At 41.1% G+C, this 26,389-nt stretch overlaps 2 protein-coding genes across 3 annotated transcripts in view; one reads left to right on the top strand and one right to left on the bottom strand.

Annotated features, from left to right (window-relative positions):
- abl1 (c-abl oncogene 1, non-receptor tyrosine kinase) overlaps positions 1–11,706 on the top strand; it is a 37,383-nt gene extending 25,677 nt beyond the window's left edge. For both annotated transcript variants that reach the window (XM_053617631.1, XM_053617632.1), the window contains exons 3-11: positions 1,923–2,218; positions 5,598–5,870; positions 6,013–6,097; positions 6,297–6,474; positions 7,422–7,606; positions 7,715–7,867; positions 7,979–8,068; positions 8,158–8,283; positions 8,408–11,706. In XM_053617631.1, the coding sequence (XP_053473606.1) occupies positions 1,923–2,218; positions 5,598–5,870; positions 6,013–6,097; positions 6,297–6,474; positions 7,422–7,606; positions 7,715–7,867; positions 7,979–8,068; positions 8,158–8,283; positions 8,408–9,945 (2,924 nt within the window). In that variant the 3' untranslated portion in view covers positions 9,946–11,706. The remainder of the gene's footprint in view (positions 1–1,922; positions 2,219–5,597; positions 5,871–6,012; positions 6,098–6,296; positions 6,475–7,421; positions 7,607–7,714; positions 7,868–7,978; positions 8,069–8,157; positions 8,284–8,407) is intronic.
- Positions 11,707–12,856: 1,150 nt separating this feature from the next.
- rab14l (RAB14, member RAS oncogene family, like) lies at positions 12,857–25,581 on the bottom strand. The gene is made up of 8 exons (XM_053617633.1): positions 25,172–25,581; positions 18,877–18,935; positions 18,564–18,617; positions 16,528–16,705; positions 15,748–15,814; positions 15,436–15,523; positions 15,246–15,276; positions 12,857–14,505 (listed from the first exon to the last, which is right to left on the bottom strand). The coding sequence occupies exons 2-8, from the start codon at positions 18,926–18,928 to the stop codon at positions 14,328–14,330; spliced, it is 648 nt and encodes a 215-aa protein (XP_053473608.1). The 5' UTR covers positions 18,929–18,935; positions 25,172–25,581; the 3' UTR covers positions 12,857–14,327.
- Between the last annotated feature and the right edge of the window lie 808 nt (positions 25,582–26,389).

The following is a 26,389-nucleotide window of genomic DNA, read 5'->3' on the forward strand; positions in this document are numbered from 1 at the left end:
GAATTTACACTGCAAGCGCAGAAATACAGCATATAATGACAATAAACTTGATTTCAACTGAACCTCTTCAGCAACTCGCACCTATTTCCCCAACCCCCTGCACAAAGTGGAGCACTTTGGATATAAACACAAGTTTCTGCTCGTTCATCACTGTCGTGCTTCCCTGCTACACAACCTCCGCTTTGTAAAGTTTGCAGGTTACAGTCTTCTTGCCAGAATTGAAAATAAAATGCCCCTCTTCCTTAGAGGACTTGGGTCGCACACCTTTCCCCGCTGTCACTTGACGATTACGCCTCCATCTGATGGTGACCTGAGGTCATGCTGAGCATAAAAAGTAACGCTGACATAAACAGTAAACTAAAGAAATTTATTTGCGTTGACTCTGGGTATTCTGCTAAAGTTAGCCGCGTCGCATTACGTGCGTTTGACGTCATGCACCAATGACTGGGAACACTTTAATTATAATAGAAATTTCAGACGCCTGGGGCATTTAATCATAACAATCAACAATTAAAATCTAGATCATTCTGCTAGGTAACGACGTGCAGCCTTTTACACCACAGAAGGAAAGGGAGAAGAAATCTACCCGTGCACTCGTAAAACAAACAGTAAATATAAATGAAACAGTGTTACCATATGTGATCATTAGTCATGCAGCTATCTTAGAAAATTCTAGAGAGATATTGCCTCGGAACAGAAAAAAGGCCACTCGTCCTCTGCAGTGTGAAATTGATTTGGTTTTGTTTTGTTTTAAGCAGATGTCCCACAAAAGAACATTTGTTAAGTTTGCCAGAGGCGTTGGACAGGCTGGTATTTCTAGCTCAAAACCTGTAGCGTTCGGTTTTTCGTTTATAAAATAAAATTTCTGTTCATGTCTAAGCTGAAACGAATTCGGGACCATTCTGCCTCACGTCTTCCACCAACACGTTTTTATTGTTCATACAGAGGTGTGTTGGATGATGGAAGCAAAGCCTAGTTGGATTACATTGCTATCAAATGACGCTTATTTTTCCAAAGATATGAGCTCTCTTTTTTTTTTCTTTTTTCTTTTTTTTATATATTCTTTTATTCCCTTTAAATGTCAGGGCCCATCTGTGTGTCCAGAGTTGCATTCCTTAACTCTAGTTACTACAAACCTCTCCTGTTATTTTCATTGTGGTTACTGAATAATATGCTTTTATATGAATAGCTGAAAGGCCTGGGAGTTGCACAAAACATTGGACGGTTTGTAGAGAGACAAATGAGGGGTCATTGGTTTCAGGGCAAGTTCAGGAATTCGACGACGGCATGTTTGTACAGCCGAGTTGTGCAACCGGGGACATGAGGATGTTGTGTATAAAGAGACAAAACAATTTAATTACAAATCAGGGGTTCTGTATATCAGTGCTTCCGACAATAACTCTTACTGTTTGTCCATTTTGCTCAAAGTCAGTTTGTCTAAAAGGAATTTTCATGGCTCATAATTCAGTTAAGCGTAAACAGATCAACGGCTCGATTACTATACAGTAAGTGGTATAAATGTATAGTAATAGTTTGTCTAGTAAAAAGTAAACCTCATTCTGAGATACGTTTAAGGTTTATGATGAGTTTTCAGACTGCAGTGACTAAGTCATGATGCATGGGAAGAACTTGTAAAGGTTATCATGATGCAGTTAGTGTGCTCGACTCACACTCCTACCTCATCATACTCTCCATTAGTCTGTTCTTTTTCGTTTCCAGATGTCGTACGAGTCAAACTTGTTGGTGTTTCTTGTTTTCTAGGAGAATGTACTTCTACTACACCATAGGCATAGGTTTAGTCTGGGTTGACTAAAGGATTACATTATATTGTAGATAATAGATATATATTTGTGCCAGATCCAAATCAAATCCATCGTTATGATGTGTGATGAGATTCTAAATGATGTTGTCTGGTTTATTAGGAGAGAAGCTGCGAGTGCTAGGTTACAATCACAATGGCGAGTGGTGTGAAGCGCAGTCCAAGAATGGTCAGGGCTGGGTGCCCAGCAACTACATCACTCCCGTCAACAGTCTGGAGAAGCACAGCTGGTACCACGGGCCAGTGTCCCGCAACGCTGCCGAGTACCTGCTCAGCAGCGGCATCAACGGCAGCTTCCTGGTGCGAGAGAGCGAGAGCAGTCCAGGCCAGCGGTCCATCTCACTACGCTACGAGGGTCGAGTCTACCACTACCGCATCAACACGGCTTCTGACGGCAAGGTGACGACACAAGAGCACGCAGTCTCCTGCTTCCGACGTTCCACATATAACGCAGCGCTGTAGAATTCTTGATTCTGATTGGTCAGAAGCTGTTGATGAATTTGCTATAAAAGCAGCTCTGACGGGCTGCAAGCTGTATGTTAATAAACTCGTTCTAATGTTATCTTTTCTATGTTAGCAATTCACACAGGGACTTGCATGGTAGACACGTTACACAAATATGTGTTGTATGTCTAATTGCAGGTAAATCTGTTCCTGTAAGAGAAAGTCTTCAGAAAGAAGGGCTTTACCGTATCTCTGGAACCTCACGTGCCGCATTAATTTTTTTCCCCTAAATTCAAGACAGACAAAAAAAGGAGGTTGGTACAGGGAATTACTGTTGTGATGACTTGTTTCATGGATGTTCCTCAACATTAAATGTAACTATAAATGGATAAAAAGTACTCATTCTCATGAACAGAAAAAAAACTGCCTTGGTATGACAGCGACAGAACACTTTGGGAAGTGGTGTTGTCAGAAAAGAATCAACGTCGGAGTGGTAACTACGTCACACCACCCTCTTGGTATTTATTTTCCTATGGTTGTTGATATGCGTTTATTTACCATTTATGGAAAGAGTCTCCAGTGTCGGCGCTTTGTAACAGTCAGTAGGTTTTCCAACATGGGAGAGTCTTCGTGGCTGGTGAGGAAACTGCTGTTTATATACAGGACTGTGCAAAAGTGTTTTTAGGCACATGCAAAGAAATGCTGTAGAGCAAAGATGCCTTCAAAATAATGAAATTAAATGTTTCTAGATTTAAAATACCGTATAGAGCAATAAAAAGTAGTAAATGAAACAAAGTCAATATTCGGTGTGACACAAATTACAGTTAGGTAGAATTGGTGCAGGTTTATAAGGAAATGAGCTGTAAGTTTTATTGAGCATCTTGCAGAACCAGACACGGTTCTTCTGGAGACTTTGACTGTCGCACTCACGTCTTATTTTTCCAGCAAAACCCAGCAGCCTTCATTGTGTTTTTTGGCTGAAAAGTGTCTCTTACGTAATCTGCTGCTTTCTTTACCGACACACACACATTTTTTCTGTAACATTTCATTTTGTGCTGGAAAACTAATGTTTGGGAATCTAAAATGTTTTTTTGTACTGACTCGATAATGTAGAAGTCGTTAAATAAACATCTATAAGACAGTTCATACTAAAAAAAAATTGGGTGCTTAAGACAGTGATGTGATAACAGAAACGAACTTGAACATTAAATGTAACCGTAAATGAATAAAAAGTATTACACGTAATAAATTCAAAATTGTAATCTTTGGCAAATTGCTCTGGTATAAGAGGAATTAATCTTAAACTTGCTGTTATTGGAAAACGATCAACTCTGAGGTGGAAACTCTGTAACTCTGCTTCACATTGCGCCACATCGCACCACCTAGTCATTGATTATTTTCCGAAAACAGCATGTCCCCAAGTGTTTTATTTCTTCCTTATTAATTCGTAATAATAATTTCTCAGTCAGAGCGCTTGGAGTGACTTCTGTACCTTTTTATTTATTTATTTTTTATTTTTTTAAACATTTTTATTTTGTGTACATCTTCAGTGTTTATTCAGTCAGTTTATCAGCAGTTCTGTATCCACAATGCAGCCTATGGTGTTTATTTCTAAGCCATGTTCGTGATGGCAGGAGGACATGGGGCTTTTAAAATCGGAGATTCATGTAGATTGAGTGTAAAGGTGTAGAAATGTATTCTGAAGCCGTTTTAATAGCATGTTTAATGGATCGAACGAATTTTAAAATGATTTGGTTTATACTTGATTTATAGTTGCTTATTGAATATAGAGAGGAATTCCCCGATAACGTTACAGACGCTTTCCAGCGTATAAGAGCATCAGTTGAATTTAAGGTTGCCGGTCTAGTTTTTATCTCCGCGCTTCCGTGTGAGTGCGTTACGCCAGAGATGCATTTCCACACACCAGTCTGCTCCTCCAGACAATCTTCTCTGGTCTACAAAACTGTGGGGAGGCTGGATACATTTCAGCAGTTACAGTTTTATCACCAATAAAGAATGCGGTGTGTGTGTGATGCGAGCATGTCACTTCTCTGCATTGCTCAGCACGCTGAGGAATGGTGGCTATGAGAAGAATGCCTGCAGTGGAGAGATGAACCCCTTCAAGCAGTCACCCGTTTTCAGTTAATCTCGACCGGTTTTGGACCACAAACCAACTGGTGATTAATTCAGAGGTAGTCTGGATCCTTGTTGATTTAGTGGATTCTGAAAATTTTATTGGCTTTTATAGGCCCAGCTATGATTACCTCATTCCAGGAACTTCATCCCCAAGCTGTGCGTCACTTCAGGATTTTTATTTTGTTTTGTTTTCTCATGATAATAGTCATCATGTTACTCATCCTGATGGCAGGCACACATACACACACACACTTCCTCACAGAGTGTTTACAGACCTGTGCACAAATGACTAAAACTCCTCAATTTGACTCCCTGCAGCATTCTGTGAGTTATATCTGATAAACCATAAAAATTAGACTGTCTGGACAGTGCTAAGTCCATGGATCTGAACGACTGAGTCGTGAATTTATTAAGGTTTTTTTTTTCTTCTTTCTTTCACGTTACAGGCATGCGCTTGTAGGAAAATAATCAACAGGAGGGTGGTGTGACGTAGTTACCACTCCAACGTTGATTCTTTTCTGACAACACCGCTTCCCAAAGAGTTCTGTTGATGAGTACTTTTTATCCATTTATAGTTACATTTAATGTTGAACATCCATGAAACAAGTCATCACAACAGTAATTCCCTGTACCAACCTCCTTTTTTTGTCTCTCTTGAATTTAGGAACATAATTAATGCGGCATGTGAGGTTCCAGAGATACGGTAAAGCCCTGCTTTCTGAAGACTTCCTCTTACAGGAACAGATTTACCTGCAGTTAGACATACAACACATACATTTGTGTACCGTGTCTACCATGCAAGTCCCTGTGTGAATTGCTAATATAGAAAAGATAACAATAGAATGAGTTTATTAACATACAGCTTGCAGACTGTCAGAGCTGCTTTTATAGCAAATTCATCAACAGCCTCTGACCAATCAGAATCAAGAATTCTACAGCGCTGTGGCTCTTACATCTTTAAGCCTTATTGACTGGGAACTCGTGTGTTTCCTGTAGGAAATGGTTTATTTCCTGATCTCAAGCTTAATAACTTGAATAAATGTAATGGCTCATATAAATAGATGTAGTTATACGTTAATAACGTTAAGCACTATTTGTATAGTTGGTCTTGAAATAAATCTACGCTGTGATTTATAAAGGCTCCTGCATGTGAAGTTAGAGAACCCATCTTAATTTATTCCATTTACCTCTCGCACAGCTCTATGTATCGTCGGAGAGTCGTTTCAACACACTGGCCGAGTTGGTGCATCACCATTCCACCGTCGCGGATGGCCTCATTACGACACTACACTACCCAGCGCCCAAACGTAACAAGCCCACGATCTACGGCGTCTCGCCAAACTACGACAAGTGGGAGATGGAGCGCACGGACATTACTATGAAACACAAGCTGGGCGGAGGCCAGTATGGAGAGGTGTACGAGGGAGTGTGGAAAAAGTACAATCTCACCGTCGCTGTCAAAACACTAAAGGTTAGTAAAGTCTGCATTGTTTCGTTTTGCAAACAGATACACAACGCGTAGCGCGTTCGCCTCGGCAAGGTCACGATTACTTCTATACCGGGCTGTCAAAACCACAAGATCACTATATTTTCTATTTTTCTTGATCCTGCAGGAGGACACAATGGAGGTAGAAGAGTTCCTAAAGGAGGCGGCAGTCATGAAAGAAATCAAACATCCCAATTTGGTCCAACTATTAGGTAAGTCTGGTCCTGAGAGCAATTAAAAAGCCTTGGTTTTGACCTATTTAATGACTTTTAGAATGAGCCTGCCTGTTGTAAATTGTAATTAAGTCAGTAAATATGTATTATATTTGGTTGAAATAATTGAAGGACTTAAATACACAGGTAGTTAAAGCATACCAGCATCTTGTAGGCTAATCACATGTTGTTATCTCAGGTGTTTGCACACGGGAGCCACCCTTCTACATCATCACTGAGTTCATGACCCACGGTAACCTGCTGGACTACCTGCGTGAGTGTAACCGCGAGGAGGTCAACGCCGTGGTGCTGCTCTACATGGCCACTCAGATTTCCTCTGCAATGGAGTACTTGGAGAAGAAAAATTTTATTCACAGGCAAGAGAATCAATCAAAATACCGCACAGTGCACATTTATTGTCTTGAATTGATCTAGTTTCAAATTGCACAGTTATTCATCCGTGTTCTGAGGCCTTCTTTTTAATAGGAACAGGAACATACTTTTTTTTTTGTTCGCTCTTAGCATTGCTCAGTTCTGAGTGCATTCCTTTATGATTGTGTCACGCATACTTTGTGGTTTTAGTAAATGGGGTAGTTTGGTCAGTGTTCCTCGTGGCGTTTGAGTGTATAGTAACCCCGACTGGAGCACACTTGTTGTGGCAGGGTTGATGAGCAGAATGCTATTTCACCATATATAATGTTATCTAATTTACAGATATTCCTCCTTTGTACTACAACCCCAATTCCAAATAAGTCGGGATGCTGTTTAACATGTAAATAAAAACAGAATGCAATGATTTGCAAATCTCATAAACCCATATGGTATTCACTATAGAACATAGAAAACATATCAAATGTTTAAACTGAGGAAAATGTACCATTTTAAGGCTATTTATACTTCAGAAAGACTCTCTCAGATACTCTTTTTATACCCAATTACGTTACTGACCTGTGGCGAATTAACCTCCAGCTGTTTCTTTTGAATAGCACGTACTTTTCCAGCCTTTTGTTGCCCCGTCCCAACTTTTTGGAGATGTGTGGCGGCCGTCGAATTCAAAATTACCTTTTTTTTCCCCTCAGTTTAAACATTTTATATGTTTTCTATGTTATATTATGAATAACATTTGGGTTTATGAGATTTGCAAATCATTGCATTCTGTTTTTATTTACGTTTTATACGGCCTCCCAACTTTTTTGGAATTGGGGTTGTAAATGGAAAAGGGAAAAAAAAAGAAAGAATACCAAGGGAGCTTATTTAAAAGATTTGAATTCTCATGAAAGTCTCGGTCTAAATGAAGTACTTTCATCTCGTCTTCCTCCTTCAGGGACTTGGCTGCCCGCAACTGCTTGGTCGGGGAGAACCACTTGGTGAAGGTAGCAGATTTTGGTTTGAGTCGTCTGATGACGGGAGACACGTACACAGCTCACGCCGGAGCCAAATTTCCTATCAAATGGACTGCACCAGAAAGCCTGGCATATAATAAATTCTCGATCAAATCAGATGTATGGGGTGAGTGGAATGACTGCTTCTTGTAAGATATCTGCTTTTGTGACTTTTGCACAAAAACATTATTGTTAATAATTACTAATTGTGCTAATTGTGTTGGTGGTGATTCAGCTTTTGGAGTGCTGCTATGGGAGATTGCCACCTATGGGATGTCCCCATACCCTGGGATTGATTTGTCCCAGGTATATGAGCTACTTGAGAAGGACTATCGCATGGACAGACCTGAGGGATGCCCAGAGAAAGTCTACGAACTAATGAGAGCCTGTGAGTAACTTTGAATTATATTAGAAATTATACACATTTATTATATTTGAGTTAAAGAACATTGCAATATCAGATTCATATGGTTTTTTTTGTTGTTGTTTTGGATTACAGGTTGGAAATGGAACCCAGCAGAGAGGCCGTCCTTTGCCGAGACCCATCAAGCGTTTGAAACTATGTTTCAGGAATCCAGCATCTCAGACGGTACATCGGTATCTCTTACTCCCGAGCAAGCGTGCTTTGTGTTTGCTTTTCCCAGTGATGCTAATGACACAATGTTTTACCTTTGGCAGAGGTGGAGAAAGAATTGGGGAAGAAGGGTAAAAAGCTGACACTTGGCTCCATACAGCAGGCCCCGGAGCTACCGACCAAAACTAGGACGATACGCAGACCTATGGAGAAAGATGGAGACAGCCCAGGTGAGCATCATGAACATTTATCCAAGATGCTTTTTAATGTGTATAAAAATGAATGATGGAATTGGTTAAAATCAGCTGCCCGCATCTTGCATACTGGTTTGATCTGAAATCTCTGTATTCCCAGACGGTGCGGAGGCAGAGGTAGCGGTGTCGCCGATGCTTCCTCGAAAAGAGAGGCTTATAGTAGACAGCAATCTAAACGAGGAACCAAAATCCAAGACCAGCCTCAACCCCTTGATCAGCTTAATCAAAAAGAAAAAGAAAACCGCTCCGACCCCTCCAACACGCAGCAGTTCCTTTAGGCACCCCAGGGATGATTTTAACAATGGCTCTTCGTTTAATGACGCCACGCTAGGTATCGACCCTTCGAAGTTCCTCTGCCTCAATAATAATGGAGCTGGAGGTGTCAGCAACGGAGCACCCGCATATCCGGGTCAGGTGTTTCCTCCACACCCGCGGAAAAAGGGCACACAAGGAACTTCCAGTGTTGGGAGACTCGCTACAACGCCCCCGGGTGAGGAAGATCTGTCCAACTCAAAGCGCTTTCAGAGGTCCTCATCAGCCTCCAGCATGCCCCCAGGGTCAGACCGCACAGAGTGGAAGTCGGTCACACTCCCCCGTGACGTGCAGTCTCGCCACTTCGACTCGAGCACCTTGGGAAGCAAGCCTGCCCTGCCTCGCAAGAGCACACCACGCGGTGGCACTCTTACCCCACCCCCACGCCTGTCCAAGAAGACCGAAGACGCTTTAGACGAGGTTTTTAAGGATAGTGAATCTAGTCCCGGATCAAGCCCCCAGACCCTAACCCCCAAGTTGGGTCATCGGCCGCAAACGCAGAGCGAAAACTCCAAAACTAGTGCCTTCCAAGCAGACCTGCTTAAATCGAACGCACTCTCTGCCCTGGGAGCGGCTGGGGAGGAGTGCAGAGCACGCAGACACAAACAACCTCTAGATATCTCGGGTCAGCGAGAGAAGGATAGGGGGAAGTTTCCAAAGTCCAAGCCAGCCCCTCCTCCACCTCCACCCTCGAGTGTCAAATCTGGGAAGGTTTCACGGAGCCCCACGCAAGACCTAACCGCTGACGCTAAAGTCAAAGTCAGTCTTGACCTAAGTCCCTCTGGCTCTGATCAAGCCAGGTCCTTCTTGCCCCAGGAAAGTACCAAAAAACTTAGCACCTCAAAAGCACAGCCATCAAAGACCGCACCCACTTCTCCAACCAGTCAGCCACTGGGAGTAGTGGCCAGCTCACCTGCTGGAGATCAGGGCTTGGCTACGGCTTTCATCCCGCTTGTGACTACACGCCGCTCTTTGAGGAAAACGCGTCAGAATGAACGTATTCCCAACTCGACCATCACACGAGAGATGGTCCTGGAGAGCACAGAGCTTCTGCGTGCTGCCATCAGCAGGAACTCTGAGCAAACAGGCAGTCATAATGCGGTTTTGGAGGCTGGCAACAACCTGTCCAAGTACTGCCTGAGCTACGTGGACTCCATACAGCAGATGAGGAACAAGTTTGCATTCCGTGAGGCCATTAACAAGCTGGAGAACAGCCTGAGGGAGCTGCAGATCTGCCCTACAGCCACTGGGGGCGCTAGCACACCACAAGACTTCACCAAGCTCCTATCCTCTGTCAAGGAGATTAGTGACATTGTCCAGAGGTAGCCGAAGTGCCTTGATCCTCCCTTTTAGTTTCCCCCTTCAGGGTAACCAGCAGAATAATGATCTTGACAAGGCAGATTTAGAGAGGGGGATTTATTTTTATTTTATTTTTTTCCTCCTGAATGGCTGTGACATACATTTTTCCTAAACAATCTGAAATCACCTCTTGTGTTCAAAAATACTGTAGGACTCAATAATACTGTAGGTTGCATATCATAGGACAGAAGTGTCTTGGTGTTGAGCGCACATTCGAAAGAACCTTCATGTAAATTGGGTTGGATCATAAACAATCTTGAAATATGAAAAGCCTGAGTATTAGTTACATTGGAAAATTGTGATGACACGTATTTCTTAAAAACAAAGTCGTCTTGGATTTTGTTGATTACAGTCTCGAAGACAAACCTCACGTCGTGTATTATCCGGGGCTCACTCAAGAAATCCACTCTACGGTTTATTTTGTGTACAGATGGGAGACTCGTGGTTTTGACCAAGATCTTTGTTCTCCAGCTTGGTTTTACTTTGTTTTTTTTTTTCCCCCATTAAAGGGCTCTGTTGTGTGACATGTTACAGCCCCATTGTTAATATTGAGCCCAGTTAAGTGTTAGAGAATCACTGTGCCATAACGGTTCCAAATCAGTGCAGTTCTTTCTTTTGAACGGATGTGCCTTAAACGTCCTTGAACTTAAAGACACTCGGCATTAATCAGCGATGTGACCTTGAGGAAAAAAAAAAACAGGACTGACTGAGCATTTTAACTTATACATTCATCTACAGTAACTGACATGGATGTTTTGATTCTGAACACTACTGTCTCCAGGAGCCAGAGAAGGATTGGTAAAGCAAGACCAGCAACACAAGAACCCATGTATCTGAATGTTTTTTCTTTTCTTCTTTTATCTAACGATCTGTAAGAACGCAAGCCGGCACTCGTTATGTCACTTGGTAACGTTCTGCACACCACTGACTAAGATCCCGGTTACACCTTGTTGTTCTGTGCGTCTCGAGTATCAGGATTTGATCTGGATACGGACCGAATACATCAAACCCTTCGTAATATATCGTGTCACTACTAATATCACCTCAGGACAGGAGATCGTAACCAGAACCTCCTTTCACTGGAAACGAGGAGCAGCTGGCCACGCGTAACGAGCTTTGTCGAAACCAGTTCGCGTTCGTTTTGACCTGTGGTTAAAATCACCATGAAATTTTTCAATCTGATCCAGGATGCATGAATCATCCGGGTGTAAATGGGGTTCAAATTGCTGGGAAACTTTTAAGGATTAGAATCACTAAGATGATTCGAGGTTTTCTGATGGCCCCATGGTTCAGTGGCGTGGTCTTACACACAGCATTAATGGGGGAAAACTGAGATGTATCGAGTGCTTAGAAATCGTATACTTAACCAACCAACGAACCTTCACTGTTAAGTCAGAAACTCTTACTAAAAAAAACCCAAACAGAAACACGTTCCTTTTCGTTTTTACTCGTATTGTTTTTACAGTATTAGTGTTTTTCATTTTCGACACTTAGCCCTCTGACTGCGATGCTTGAGGACGAAGCCTGCCACAAGCTGCCTGTTTTGACGTGGTACTGCCAGTGTTGACTTCTGTTTTTTTTATCTTCATAAAAGTCATGCCACTACTCTTTTTTTTTTTTTGTTTAATCCAAGTGTCACAGGTTTTGTACACTAATTTGCTCATCTTTTGTAAATACACATTTCTTGCAATTTCATGCGTAAAATACAAAGCAATTTTGTTACTTGAATGATGGCGGTGTTTGTTCACGGCCCGTGTGTTTCATTTCCTTTACGCCACAGCGCTCTCGGATTGGGATTTGACAGAAGAGCTTCGGTTCATTTTCTATAGAAAGCAGCTCGGACAGAGTTGTGCCAGCTACAAGCTCGATCACAGCAGGTAACGACTTAGACACGGACTTCATGGTAGATGCTTCTCCTAATCCAAGGCTGATCATAAACTGATTTCAATTTGAACGTTTATGGAAGGAGTCTCCAGTGTCGAAGTTTTCCATGACCGGATTTCCTCCTTGAGGAAACACCACCAGTTTCTCAGTAACATGACGATATGCTTTATTTTGTCCAAGGTAGTGATGTATATAAAAATACACTACCAGTCAAAAGTTTAAACACACTCATTATTTATTTTTATATATTTTCCCCACATTTTAGAATAATAATAATAAAGTCATCAACACAAATGGAACTATGGGAATTATGTTGTGATAATTGAATATTTTAGCATCTTCAAAGTGGATGCCCTCTCTGTCTAGAATTTCCAGAAATGTGTTCTTGGCGTTTTCTCACCCGATTTCTTGAGGAATTTCCCGGAGATGCTTTTTAAACAGTATTAAAGGCGCTCACACCTACGCTGGACGCTTATCAGCTGCTTTTCAGAATATTTCGCTCCGAGTCATCTGTTTAAGAAATTTAATTTTCGAATGAAAGAAATGACTATCTCAGCACAATTATATCTTTGAGTACAACACATTTCAAACGTTTAATCACACACCTTCAGATCAAAAGGGTTTGAGAAACATTTCAGTCGAGTGTCCACAAACTTTTTGACCGGTAGTGTACGTCTTTCATTAATAAATAAATTATACTCGTTGGAAAATTGCTGTGGTATAAGAGCAAGTAAATAAAATATGCTGTTATTAAAAAAAAAAAGTCAATGTTGCAATGGTAACAGTAACAGAACCTGCTCGTGCCACACCATCGCTGATTAGTTTCTGATAGTAGCACGCCCCCACCTGTTTTAATCCTTACACATTAAGAAAGAAAAAAATTGGCTTCGAACATTCAATCAAGATGCTGTGCATTTCCCAGAAATACCAAATATTACTAAGAATGTTTAATAGGATTAACTTATTCAATACCAAAAAAAATCTAATACAACAGTTTCTGTTTAGAATATTTTATTATCATTAAAATCAAAATATCAACATTTGAATCTTATACACGTGAGAATGCGTTTTAATGTTAGTGCAGCTCCTTCAAAATGTACTCGTATGTATAAAGTTCATACGACTGATGGACGCAGCCAGAAGTGGTTACTCGGACACTGAAGAGACGGACGGAGCATGAAGAACTTCCTCTAACGAAACCGCTCGCTTCTCAAAGGCTTTGAGCAGCGTTCTCTCCGTTCTCTCTAAAGAACTTCCAGTGTAGAGCTGAAGTCGAAGGTGGATAGGATTTTGTCGCATGTAAGGGGGTGCGTAGTGGAATTGAACCTGAACACCCTGTAAGCAAAGCGAGAGTGTGTCCAGACACACACACATTTAGTCATAGAAAATGTTAAAGAATTTCCTAGTCAAAAGGTTACCAGTGACTCACGTAGCCGCTGTACAACTGAAAGACTGCTGCTCTAAACCCCGCCCCCGACATATTTAGCCATATATACAGCTGCTGAGTAAGTGTTTTATACGGTACGCTGAGTGAAACCAACACTGATCTCTTCCCTCCAACGCCACAGGTGTGGATTTATACCTTTTCTGATCTGCAGTGTTTCTGTACAAGCCTATAGCACAGCTGCAGGTCAAATTTACAGCCAGAGCAAGCGCATCTACCACACGGCATTCACGAACGAAGCTGTTTCCTGTCACACTGAGATCAAATCATAAAATTAAAAAAAAAAAAAAAAAAAAAAACCTCTCTCAACCATGTAAAACTGCATGTTTAATTCTGAGCAACAGAATAAGATTAATCAGTGATGGCTAGAATAATAACATGAATCATAAGGCAACGAATCAAATGCTGGTTCGGGAAGGGAAAACTGAGGCCCAGCACAAAAAATTGGGAATCTTGTAAAAGATTAAGCAAGGAGAAGTGCCTTTTCGTAATGTGTCGAGAGAGAGAGAGAGAGAGAATTGACTCAAACATCCCCAAACAATGAACACGCTATAATAACACACACACTGTTAATCTGACGGGATTCTGCTGCTAGTATGGACGTACCGTCTGATCCTGAGTACCGGTATTACGGTCAATACTGTCTCGGAATCGATTTCTGTTCTGATTGATGCTTTTTGAACATTCGTGGTGTCGACTGACGCAACAGATCGCTGATTAAACACCATCACGCCGCCATCGTGCTTCTCGTACCTCTGACCGGTATCGGATATCGGCCGATACTCAGGCAGAGCATGAGGGAAGGAAAAGGACAAAGCGGTTATCAAGTGAAAGAGAAAGTGATGGAGCGGGGGAGAGTCACGGACAAACAGTCGAGTCTGTGTGTAGTTGCCTCCGTTCATCGGCCCCTGCTCACACCCCCCTGCGAGTTGGGAAAGGACGAGGCCGGGCGGAGTGATGGGAGGAGGAGGAGGAGGGAGAGGTGAACGGGGATGAGCGGTCGAGTGAGTAGTGTTGGTCATTAGCAGCCACATCCTTCCCTTTGAGGCTGTGCTTCGCTGGTTAGCCGGCCGCCCTGCGGGGCAGACGGCTTGTGCTGGACCCCTGATTCGGCCGCGTTCAGGTCCAGGCTGCCGTCCTGAATGTTCTGGTAAATCTTTTTCGCCGCCTCCAGGAAAGCATCCTCCACATTCTCGCCTCTGTGGGAAAAAAACACAAACACGGGTAAGACGACCGCACCGCATATTTCATGCTGACGGACATCTTCACTAATAAAGCGTGACTGCGTTCCTCTCCCACACAACAGAATCGTGTTGGATGATGATAGGGTTATCGAAACGTATTTACAGCGAATCATCATTTACGCCTGTAAATGCTTACGTTATAGAATTATAGCAGAAGCATACAACTTGGACTAGCTCCTAACATGAGTTAATAATTCATCAGGATTACACACATAGTATTTAAACATTAAACGCAAGTCATGGTGTGTGTGTTGTTTTTTTTAAATACATTGCTATAATGGAATCGTCGATAGTTTATCTAATATTTTGAGATGCTGGATTTTTGATTTCCGTGAGATATAAGCCGTAATGACCGAGCTTAAAACAAACAAACAAACAAAAAAGGTCACTTTATATGTAATGAATTTAGAATATATAAAAGTTCCACTTTTTTAATTAAATTACGGGGAAAAAACCTGAACTTTTCCACGATATTCTAATTTTTAGAGATGCACCTGTAAATGGATAAAGTGTGAATGTTCTTTACTTAATATTTAAATTAAAAAATCTAATTGTTGGCAAATTGCTGTGGGAGAAGAGGAATAAAATCCTACAAACAGCATACCCGGTCACGTTTTATTCCTCACTCATCAACCTTGTTCTGCAACTAAACTCAGCATACGTGCAGCTCATAATTACTGTCTTGACTAACTTACGTTTTTGCACTGGCTTCCAGAAACAGCAAACCTGCAGAGCAGAGAGGACAGAAACGAGTAAAGCAAGAGCAGTGCTGCAGTTTGGGGATGTTTACAAGAACCCGGTGTGTTGCTCAGGCGCAGCATGGATAACAATAATACGTGTTATATGCACATGTGCTGACTCCCATAACCTCCATTATCATCTCACCGTTCTCCTCAGCGAACTGCTTGGCTTCTTCATACGTCACATCTCGCTGAGCTTCCAGGTCTGCTTTGTTACCTATGAGAATGATCACCTGTCTCACACACACACACACACACACAGCTGTCACTTTCTAAAAGATATACCCTGACACGGGTACACTCATTAAAAATACATACATCATGAAAGAGGCTTTTGTTTTGGGGTTGAGAGTGAAACACTGCGCTTGGCACCGAGGCGTATATAGCGTAGGTTATTTGAAAACTCAGGAGCGGGGGGCATGTAAAGTAAAAAAGGCTCCTGCAGATGTCTACTCACAGTATTGGGGTTGGTGAGGTTCCTGGCATCTGTAAGCCAGCTACTGAGATGGTTATACGTGCTTCTCCTGTCAGAGTGACAGACAGAGACGGGGAGACAGAAAGAGAACAATAGTTGTTAGGAGAGCGATCGGAAACACAAACCGTGCACAGCAGACAGATGGCACATAACACACCTGTCGTTATATTCTGCCTTCGTGATGAACACAAGTACGCTTTATATAACCGCCTGACATGCAATCGTTATCCTACGATGTTAGGGTAAGATATCGGATGGTCTTGACTTAAAAAAAAAAAAAAAAAAACAAACAACCACCACCAACCGCCATATTGCGCCCTTAATCTCGACTGCTCAGTTATATCCTGTCTAAATTGTAATATGCTTTGAATAAAACGTTATCCAAATGAATAAAATCTAAACCTTAATCCCGTCGCTTTGTGCGATCAGGCGTCTACATCGCGGTGTGTAAATATCCTCACCATCTAAAGTAAATATCTGTACACTCATTAAAAATACATTCATCCTGAATGAGGCTTTTGTTTCGGGTTGAACGGCGAGCTGAATTTATTTTACTGCGATCTGACAGTACAGTAAGATTTCATTGAACAACTTTGGTGATAGATTGGCAAAGACCAACATTTTGGGCTGGTTATGGACGAGGGTGGTGGAAGAGGCTTTACTGGAGTTATTTGGGGAGACAAAAGGCGCTGAGCTATCCGCCTCGATGAAATGAGTCTTCAGTATTCTAAACGATACGCTGAAGGATGAGCGGATTGCTACCTGGTGATGTCGTACACCATGAGCGCTCCGGCGGCGCCCCGGTAATAGCTGCGTGTCACGGCTCTGAAGCGCTCCTGCCCTGCCGTGTCCCAGATCTGCAGCTTGATCTTCTGCCCGCTCACCTCGATGATCCTCGTTCCGAACTCCACGCCGATTGTGTGGGGACAGTCGGCCATGACTGCAGGGGAAGCAAGACGTTACATCATTTCTACGATCGGTAAGGAAAACAAAATGCCTCGCTTCAGTGAGAAAGTACATTCGCACAGGGCTTTTCTACTGGACTAAACCCACAATCCCACACTCTGTTGTCATTTTTCATTGCCGAGTGAGCCATAACAAAAGTACCTACGCTAGTGCTAGTTATCCTTCTTGCCAGAGTAGCAAACAGGAAGTGGTTAGAAATAGTGCAGATCGAGTGCAATCGCTATGAATCATCAGACAACAAGCATGGCACAGCAATCGTCAGTAATAGTGTCTGAAACCGCTCCCATGAACTTAAAACAGCATCTTCACATAAAATCTAACTGGGGCCTTAAAGACAAGCATCATTTCACAAATGATGCCATTACCCCAGAACATCCGGAAACAATGCCTTATACTTTCGTGTGACGGGAAACCGACAGACTACAGAGAGTTCTGGATTCTGATTAGCAACCACGCCATGTCTTACCACAGTGTCCAGTGGAAAATTCAACTACGTGGCCAAAAGAATGTGGAAACCCGACCATCACACCCACGTGTGCTTTTTGAACATCCAATTTTCTGGTTATAATAACCTCTACTCTTCTGAGAACGCTCTGGGGCTGTGGGGATGTGTGTCCATTCAGTCACAAGTGAGGAGCAGTAGCGAGGTCACGCACTGACATTGGGTGAGGAGGCCTGGGGTACAGTCTGTGTTCCAGTTCATCCCAAAGCTGTTCAGTGGGGTTGAGGTGAAGGCTCGATGCAGGACACAAGTCTTCCACTCAGTCCTTGGCAAACCATGTTTACTCACGGAGCTCATTAGGGGCACAGTCATGCTGGAACATGAAGGGAAATTGTACTCCTAAAGAATACACAAAAGTCATCCTATGCAACTGTGTGCTTACGACTTTGTGGCAAAAGTTTCGGGAAGAACCAAATATGGCTCAGGTGTCCAAAAACTTTTGCCCATTATCGTGTACCAAAAGAGACGCAAGCACATAAAGCAGAAGTGCCAACATTGTTAATGAGAAAATGCTGTACCGAGAGAATAAAATGAATTTTACCACAAAACCATCCCTAGTGTATGTGGGTGGACAAGATGGCTCTATCCCAACAGCATAAATAGCTCAGCCCGGCCATCTTTTTCTGCTGGTTCACAGAATGACGCTTGCGAATTCACAGGTCAAAGTTAAACGAAAGCAAACGAGTGTCTTTCATGCCCCGTGTCCTTTCTCCTTCAGTGTAGTAGCTTTTCTGTTGGGAGAATTTTATTGCCATTTGTTCTGACTGCTAACTTTTTTTTTTTTTATTTCAGGAAAGCTTACTTTTCAGGTTCTCATAATTGCTGGAGTTTCAAAATCCATAAATGTGATGACTAAACCATAGCAGCTCTGCATAAAGAAAGGACTGCGTTCAATTGGACTCAGAAGAATAGTTCTATACAGATCTATAAAGAACTGAACACCTATAAAGATTTGTTTCTCATTTCCTCCCATAAAAAAAAAATTGAAATAAAATAAAAACAGCTAGAAGAGCTAAAGCACTAGAACAGCTGACAGCGTTTCTCTGTTGCACTCTGTAACCCCTTTCTCTTCAGACTGCACAAGTTCCTGTTTATTTTGTGCTCTCAATGACCCACTTTGTGTGGAGTGATACAGGATGCATCCTCAGTGAAAGACGGGCGGCGCATCTGGAGCTCCGCTCCCTCAGTCAATAGTCCTAAAACTTTCATTATGCGTTTTTGGAGAAGACATTCATCATGCACTATTCACCGTCAAGAAAAGCATCACCCTGGCATGCCTTGTGCTTCCGTAGTCGAGTTAAAATGGTGTGACGTTGGGTGTGGTACTTACATTTCTTTTCTGTGAACTGGTGAAGCAAACATGACTTGCCTACCCCCATGTCCCCTGAGGAGAGAGCAGAGGGAACGTGTTACATTCTACACAGAAACGTCATGGTAATGTGTCGTGCAGAACAGTGACCCTGCTCTCCTACAGAGCAAGTAAAGACAGTCGTGTACGAGATTTGCGGACAAAGATAGAGAGGTGGAAGAAACGCACAGTCATGAGGGATTAAATATGAACGGAATGCAGTCTGCCAGTATAGACTATGGAGTAGTGTTGTCTGACCCACTTATAACCCCCATGCTCTCTCGTTCATACTTACCGATGATGATGTATTTAAAAATGTACGAGTAGTTGTACGGTGCGGTGGCCATTGTGGCTCTAAAAAAAAAGAGAGAGAGACAGAGAGAGACACAGAGAGAGAGAGAGAGGAGGGTTAAATCATCTCAGTGTAGATTTGTCAAACGTCCTGTGCTCATCCCAGGATTGAACAACTGCACTGAACATCCTTTCAGCACACTGCACTGTTTGTCTTCGCTCTTCAACACACTAATCGCACTATCCGCGGTCACCTCTGGCTGGCTCGTTAAGGATCTACATCTGGATTTCTGTAAAGCAGCATTCTGACAGACAATGTCAACGTTAAAACCACAAACAGAAAATAATGTATTTGACATAGTGACTGGTGCAAAATCTGTAAAAGATTATGATCTGTACTAACAGAACGTGCATACTCAGGGTGGGGTGGGTGGGGGGTGCAGCAAATGGAAATTTCCATCAGCGATCAATCTTAGATGTTGGAAATTTCCATTTTCTCAATGGGACTTCATACCGTCTTCCTTTTCTTGAGCATCGAACATGATGCGTTTCTCCACTTGTTGATGATGCCAGGCAGAATAACAGATATTTTGGACACCCTGATCAACAGGTTTATTGGAACTTTGATAATGAACCGAAATCTGTCAATAATCGGATTTTTAGTAGCACTGCTACAAGAGGTCAAGCTTTTAGTTGACTGAGATTTTCCAGTAGCGAGACTTCTTACAGTACACGTTCCTTCAATTAAAAAGGAAACGACTTTATTGTCAAGAGTAGCAGTCACTCTGATAATATGCATCTACATCTATACAAACACCATCAAAATAGGAATTTATGGTTGATTAGAAGCACAACAGACTCAAGATTATCAGTTGCAAACAACTTCACTGGCAAATATTTGAGAGTTTTTAGGGTTGCAGACAATCCTGTCCTTCTTCAAAGACACTTCGTATTGTGTTGTTTTTTTAAAATGTATTTAATTTAATACATTTTTGTTTACTGGATCATTAAAGTCCCCGTCAAGCACCTTGAAACATGCAGCGTTATACCATGTGCTGACATAACTGCCACTGAAACAGGCACTGAAGGCAGGGTGGGACATATCCAGTGGCCCCTCCCCCTTTTAAACTAGCCAATAGTGTTTAATTTACCTCACAGCCGGGGGTTAACCCATACTTGATAGTAAATACCATGGATTTTTCTAATGTGGGGGGTGGGGGGGGGGGCCACTTCAGATTCTAAAGAGCATTTGATTGGACAGAAATTTTGCTGAGATTTTGAAGTGCAGAATGAGGTCATCAAAACTGCTGATCCATACTGGTGGTACATTTTGAATGCGTATATCTTATCATCATGCGAATTTTGTCATTGTTTTGGAGCACACTAGCTTATAGATAACCTGTGAAACTGAACGGAATTAATTACACTTTGATTCACACTCGGCAAAAAACTAATATGTGAAGAAGAAAAAAACTGAGCTGAAGTAAATAGTGCATCAGAAGAGCATCACCGCACTAGCATACTGTTTATGCTGCGTGCAAATTTATTACCTTTCTCGCCTGCTTTTTAAGAGAGAACGAAATGGGGAATGTTAATGGTGCAATTCTGCTGACTATAACCAGGAACATCTGAACAAAACAAAAACCACAAACATCTAAACAAAACAAAAAAAACGTTTTTGAAAGGTGAAGCTTTAAAAAAAAAAAAAAAAACCCACACAGTTCATTATAAGTATTCAGTATTCAGCTACAACAGCAAAACGGTGCATCAAGTGTATTTCAAAGACATTTAACCTCAAAGGATTTACCTGGTTAAGTCAATTTATACCTAAATAATGAAAGAACTGTTGCAGAGAGCTGCGTAGATGATCTCAGAAAATCCTCAGAAACACTAATCCAATTTTGTTCAGCAAGGAAACAGAGAACATCCAGATGGTAATAAGACGAGACATTAGCCAGAGGATATAATTGTGTTATGTATTAAAAGCTGCCCAGGCCTCTGAAATATGGCTTAATAACATTACCTTGATTTCTGGGCTAAAAAGCATTCGTAAGCAAATGTGTTAAGAAACAAACCACACTATTACACTAACTGATGATCGGCGCCATCTTAACATGGAGTCAATCAGTTCTGAACTGAACACACACACAAGTCTGTACTCCTTTTCTATGAAAGACTGTAATGAAGTCACGCCAGTTATGTGAGATTGATATCGATTTTGGAAAATCTGTAAGCAATTTTGTTTCGTGATTTAGAAACACAGCATGGTTGATTTTTTCTTCTTCCCCCATTCAGAAACTGTACGCTCTCAGCACGCCGCTGCTTTCTCGCCTCCACTTCCCTCTCATATGACCCTGCGTCACGTGACACTTTCATTAGACTACATACGAAACATGTGAGACTTCGAAAGTGCGTTAACATAACGTTAACACGACACTCTTACCCTTGCGAGGCGATCCGAGACCACAAATCTGATCTCACGGCACAGAAATATGACCTATCCTATACCTACACTGCAGAGTTATAAACTGATAAAAGCTCGCTCACTTCAAACTCAATGTGCAGACCTGCATTAAGGAGAAAGAGGAAAGCATGTGATCAGTCTGCGTCTCAGCACTTCCCTTCCCTGATTCAGAAAGAAGAAATCTTTCACACGTGCTTCTTTTTTTTCCTGCAGAACAGCACACTCTTTGATCCACATGTTCAATCATTACACCAACATAACGAGCTGCTCGTTTATCTTTAGGGTCATGGTGGATCCAGAGTCTATCCCTGGGAATACTGGGAACGAGGCAGGGAATACACCCTGGATCGGACACCAGTCCGTCGCATACATACACATACATTCTTACACATGGGCCGTTTACGCACCTGGCTCGTTTGGAGATCTATGTGCGTTTTCTCCTTTGGTTCGGTTCGTTTAGACGTATATGAACACGGCAAACGCACCAAAACAATTCTGCAAACGAACTCTGGAGCGGTTTGCTCGTAGTGAGAAAGCAATCCGACCTAACGGACCAACCTGTATAGCGATGCGTGATGGAAACGGCGTTACGTAAAAAGCGTGCTTGTTTTGGACCGAAGACGAGGTAAAACGCCTCACTGAAATTTGGTCTGACGAACACGTCATAGGTGTTTAGCGATGAATGATAACTACAATTTACAAAAAAATTAAAAAAGCCACAATAAGCTCATGGCCAATTTAGTGCATCAAATCCACCTACCGATGCTGGAGGAAACCGGAGAACCTGGAGGAAACTCACGTACACAGGAAGAACTTAAAACTTAACACACTGGTGTTCAAAGCAGAAATTTGGTCTTTTAAAAACCTACATTTATGAATGAATGGGAGACACGTTCGACAGTGAACAAGTTGTGTGTTCAGGGCCATTATTAGCGTATGTAAAATAAACAGGTGAAGAGTTTTATTCAGTGACGGATGTGAGCTCCTGGAAACAACAATACAAAATTTCTAGATTTTATGTACAGAATAAAACAGTGGGTCGTCCTGTTATACGGAAAAATAATACTCATACAGCACAGCAATTTGTCAATGATTATCATGTTAAATTTTATTAATAAACAAAATCTTACTTTTAACCATACACAGTTACAATGAATGCTGTGGAACGGCCACAAGACATTTCCTGTTATCGCTTATTAATAAAATTTATTCAATTCGATTTATATAGCGCTTTTAACAATGGACACTTTCACAAAGCAGCTTTATAGATATCCAGATATAGATTTATCCCTAAGCAAGGAAAAACTCCCTGAGATGACATGAGGACGAAACCTTGAGAACCTTGAACCAGACTCAAAAGGGAACGCATCCTCGTCTGGGTGATACTGGATAGTGTGATTATAAATAATTACTCTTCTACAACTGTGTACTATAGAGTCAAATAGAGCTAAGTGTATTGGAAAGACAAGCATCAGGGTCATTTTTGATTTCAGTAGAGTGCATAAAGCCTATAATATCCACGTGAAGCTCACCACCGTACGATGAATGAGATCTTGGCGTAATTTTTAGCAAGAGGCTGTCCATGGGAAACCATCCAGATCAACATTACAACAGTATAAAACAGTCGTTTCCTATCCAGGCCTCTTTTTCCCCTCCTCTATCTTGAAAAACACGCAACTTGTCATATTACCACAGAAACAGACTATGACAAAGCACTAACACTGGAGACTCCTTCCACTGATGTTACAGACATATGTCCTTTACTAAATAACACAAGCTTAAATTCTCTATATTGTAAATCCTAGATTATGTTGATCGTTTGGCATAACATATTACTAGTGCATTATTATAAGCCTGTGATATGAATTACAGCTGCAACTACTATTAAAGCTGCTGCTGTTGTGACCAATGAAATAGAAAATACATGTGTGAACAGATGTGTTATAAACGCAGTATGATAAATGTCAGATGATGTTAACGTTAGCCAGCTATACACTAGAACTACTAATGCTAGCTATACTGAACCTCTGGTTTCTACTAAAACAATACCTCTGGAACCACGCTACAGTTCTCAATAGCGATGTAACAATGCCTCATGACATGATGTATCACGATACCAAAAAAATGACTGTGCAATTCATATCCAGGAAATCAGCATTCCATTAATGACGCATCTGATCCCAATCTGTGCAACCCATAGCGTTAAAACACAGGGTGTCCCAAAAGTCTCCACACATAGGGGAAATGAACACGTTTAGCAAAACGTCTTCCAAATTTTTTTCATACTTTGTTTATATTATTATTATAATATATACATATTTAATTTTTTTTTTTAAGATAACCTTTAAGAATGCCTTTAACAAATAGAAGAATGTATTGAAAGCATTCTCATGGCTGGATCATGAAGCTGTCGGCTGCGATGGACATGCAATTACATGCATAACACCAGACGTGTTAACACGAGTTTATCATGAGTCAGAGAGACGACTCCGTGTGTGTTTACCAAAAAAACAAAAACAAAAATAAGGCAATCGTGTAGTATATATATATATATATATATATATATATATATATATATATATATATATATATATATATATATATGCGCACCATTACTGAGAATCCCAGGGGCATTTTAGCTGATTTGGAGCTCTATTTCCGGTTAAAGTGACCCTTCAGGCCGTGCTACGGAGATCACTATTTTTTCCAACGATCGTTTTTGCCTGGCTCTGAGACTGTTTGTTCGTTCACACTGTGCTTTTTTTTTGGGGGGGGGGGGGGGGAATTTATAAACGTATGTATATATTTGCATAAGATATGACGAAGCTGTAGTACATTTTGTTTACAATATTAAACCTTTGTTTATAGCAATTATTTATTCACTTATATACAAACAAAAATGCATTGTTTTGCATTGTTTATGACTCAGAAAAAAAAATTTTTAAAGGTGTGATTTTTCAGTAATCACTTCTTTAGTTTCTTCATTAAAATGCGGTTCCAAAATATTATGAGAATCGACTCGTTGAATTGAATCGAATCGACACGAATCGTGACCGGAGTGTATTGTTACAGCTCTGGTTCTTAGGAACTGTCTGCTGTTTAATGAGAATTAACAGCAATTAATTGTGCAAACTAGTCAATAATAAATCATATATATCGCGAACACTGGCTATGTATCTATTAAAGACATAAAAGCCCAAAGTGACACAATGTCTGGAGTATATCAGACATTAACCGTGGTGCCATTAGAAATAATAGCGTGTTACTGAATATCTTCGCTTACTTTATTTATTTATTTGTCTGTCACGCACACAAGAACAAAAACAAATAAATCACTTCCACTGATGACATTCAAAACGTCCACTTAAATGTTATTTAAATACATTCAAATGAGTCGTGTGTAGATGTCGGCTAGCCAGTCGGACAACACACAATGATCCCCATTTTACATTATACACATGCTAAAGTAAAGCTAACAATGAATAAAGCTAGATAGAGAGGAAAGTAGCTACGAATTGACTCGTATCTAACAATTTGAATACACAACCAAAATAAAATAAAATGTAATGTGGGTGTAGTCCGGTACCCTGCTTCCTGTTTTCCCAGACACACCAACAGTCCACCAGTTTGCTTCCTGCATTAGCTAGCTAGCCTGCTAAGTTGCTAAGAGGAAGGACAGCTACGCTTACCTGAGTAAAATTAGCTAGCATGCTAACCGGTTCTCCCAGGCGTTTTTACTCCAAATATTCACTCTAAACAGGTACACCAAGAGACTGTTTTCGTGGTAATAGTACGACAGTGTCGGACAAATTTAGACACAGATAAAAGTCCTTACCAGGGGATGTGGTGTTTGTTTCACGCCGTGAGCTTTCCGAACGGATTTGCAGCTTCCTCTGAGCTGGAGGAGGGAGACTGCCTGCCTGTCCAAGATGGCGGCCAAACAGGGTTTCCTCTATTGTACACAAAGGGCGTCTGACACCGCAGAAAATGTGTCAGAAATAATCATTTAATCATGTTTATTCGTTAAATAAGAGACGTCCTAAAAACATGAACAAATAAAGCGATATATTTGTTGGTTTACAGCAAGAGTGAAATGAATCTAACACGATTTTTTTGCATCATACATGATTGTTAATCTAATCTATGTTGAACCATTAAAATGAAAGCAATTAAAATAGTAACCTCCTATTAAAACCTTAGTTTCTAATTGACCAAGGTTTCTAAATCGCCAGTCAAATACACTGCATGACCAGAGGTTTGTGCACACGTGACCATGTGCTCCTTCCCCAAACTTTTGCCAGAAAATTGGAAGCACACAGTTGTATAGGATGTCTTTGTATGCGGTAGTATTAAGATTTCCCTTCACTGGAACTATGTGGCCCAGACCTGTTCCAGCATGACAATGCCCCTGTACACAAAGCGAGCTCCATGAAGACATGGTTTGCCAAGGTTGGAGAAGAAGAACTCGAGTACTAAGTCATTGTTAATGCCCATGGTTTAATGGAATGAGCATATATGGACGTGATGGCCAGGTATCAACATACATTTGGCCATATAGTTTATTTTTCTGATAAATTATCAATTTGGTATTCAAGTAAATGCCTAAGGTATTTTAAACATAGGTAAATATCATTCACAACAACCTATATGCATATTTCTGAATAAATAATTTCTAACATTAATAAAACCTGCGAGGTCTACAGCATTTGCCAGTCCCAGCCCACTATAACTACATTTTATCTTCCAATACAATCACTAAATTATGTGAAACATAATAATAATAATAATCATCATATTTCTTAACATTAATGCATGAATTCGTTTAACATCTCAGGCTTGAAACATGCTTTTCCACGAGTAATCTGTTATAAGTAAATTTATGCTTTTACAAAATTCACTCTACCTGAACTCATTCCCCCATCAAATTTTTGGACTATTCCACTATTATAATTCCACTATTTTAAGTCACATGTTCATCAGGAAGATGGCTTGCTGATTTTCCTGAACATCATAGGGAGAAGAAAATGAAGTTTAGTCATTCTTTTTTGTTTAT

The sequence above is a fragment of the Ictalurus furcatus genome, chromosome 28, assembly GCF_023375685.1.
Source record: "Ictalurus furcatus strain D&B chromosome 28, Billie_1.0, whole genome shotgun sequence".
NCBI classification, from domain to species: domain Eukaryota; kingdom Metazoa; phylum Chordata; class Actinopteri; order Siluriformes; family Ictaluridae; genus Ictalurus; species Ictalurus furcatus.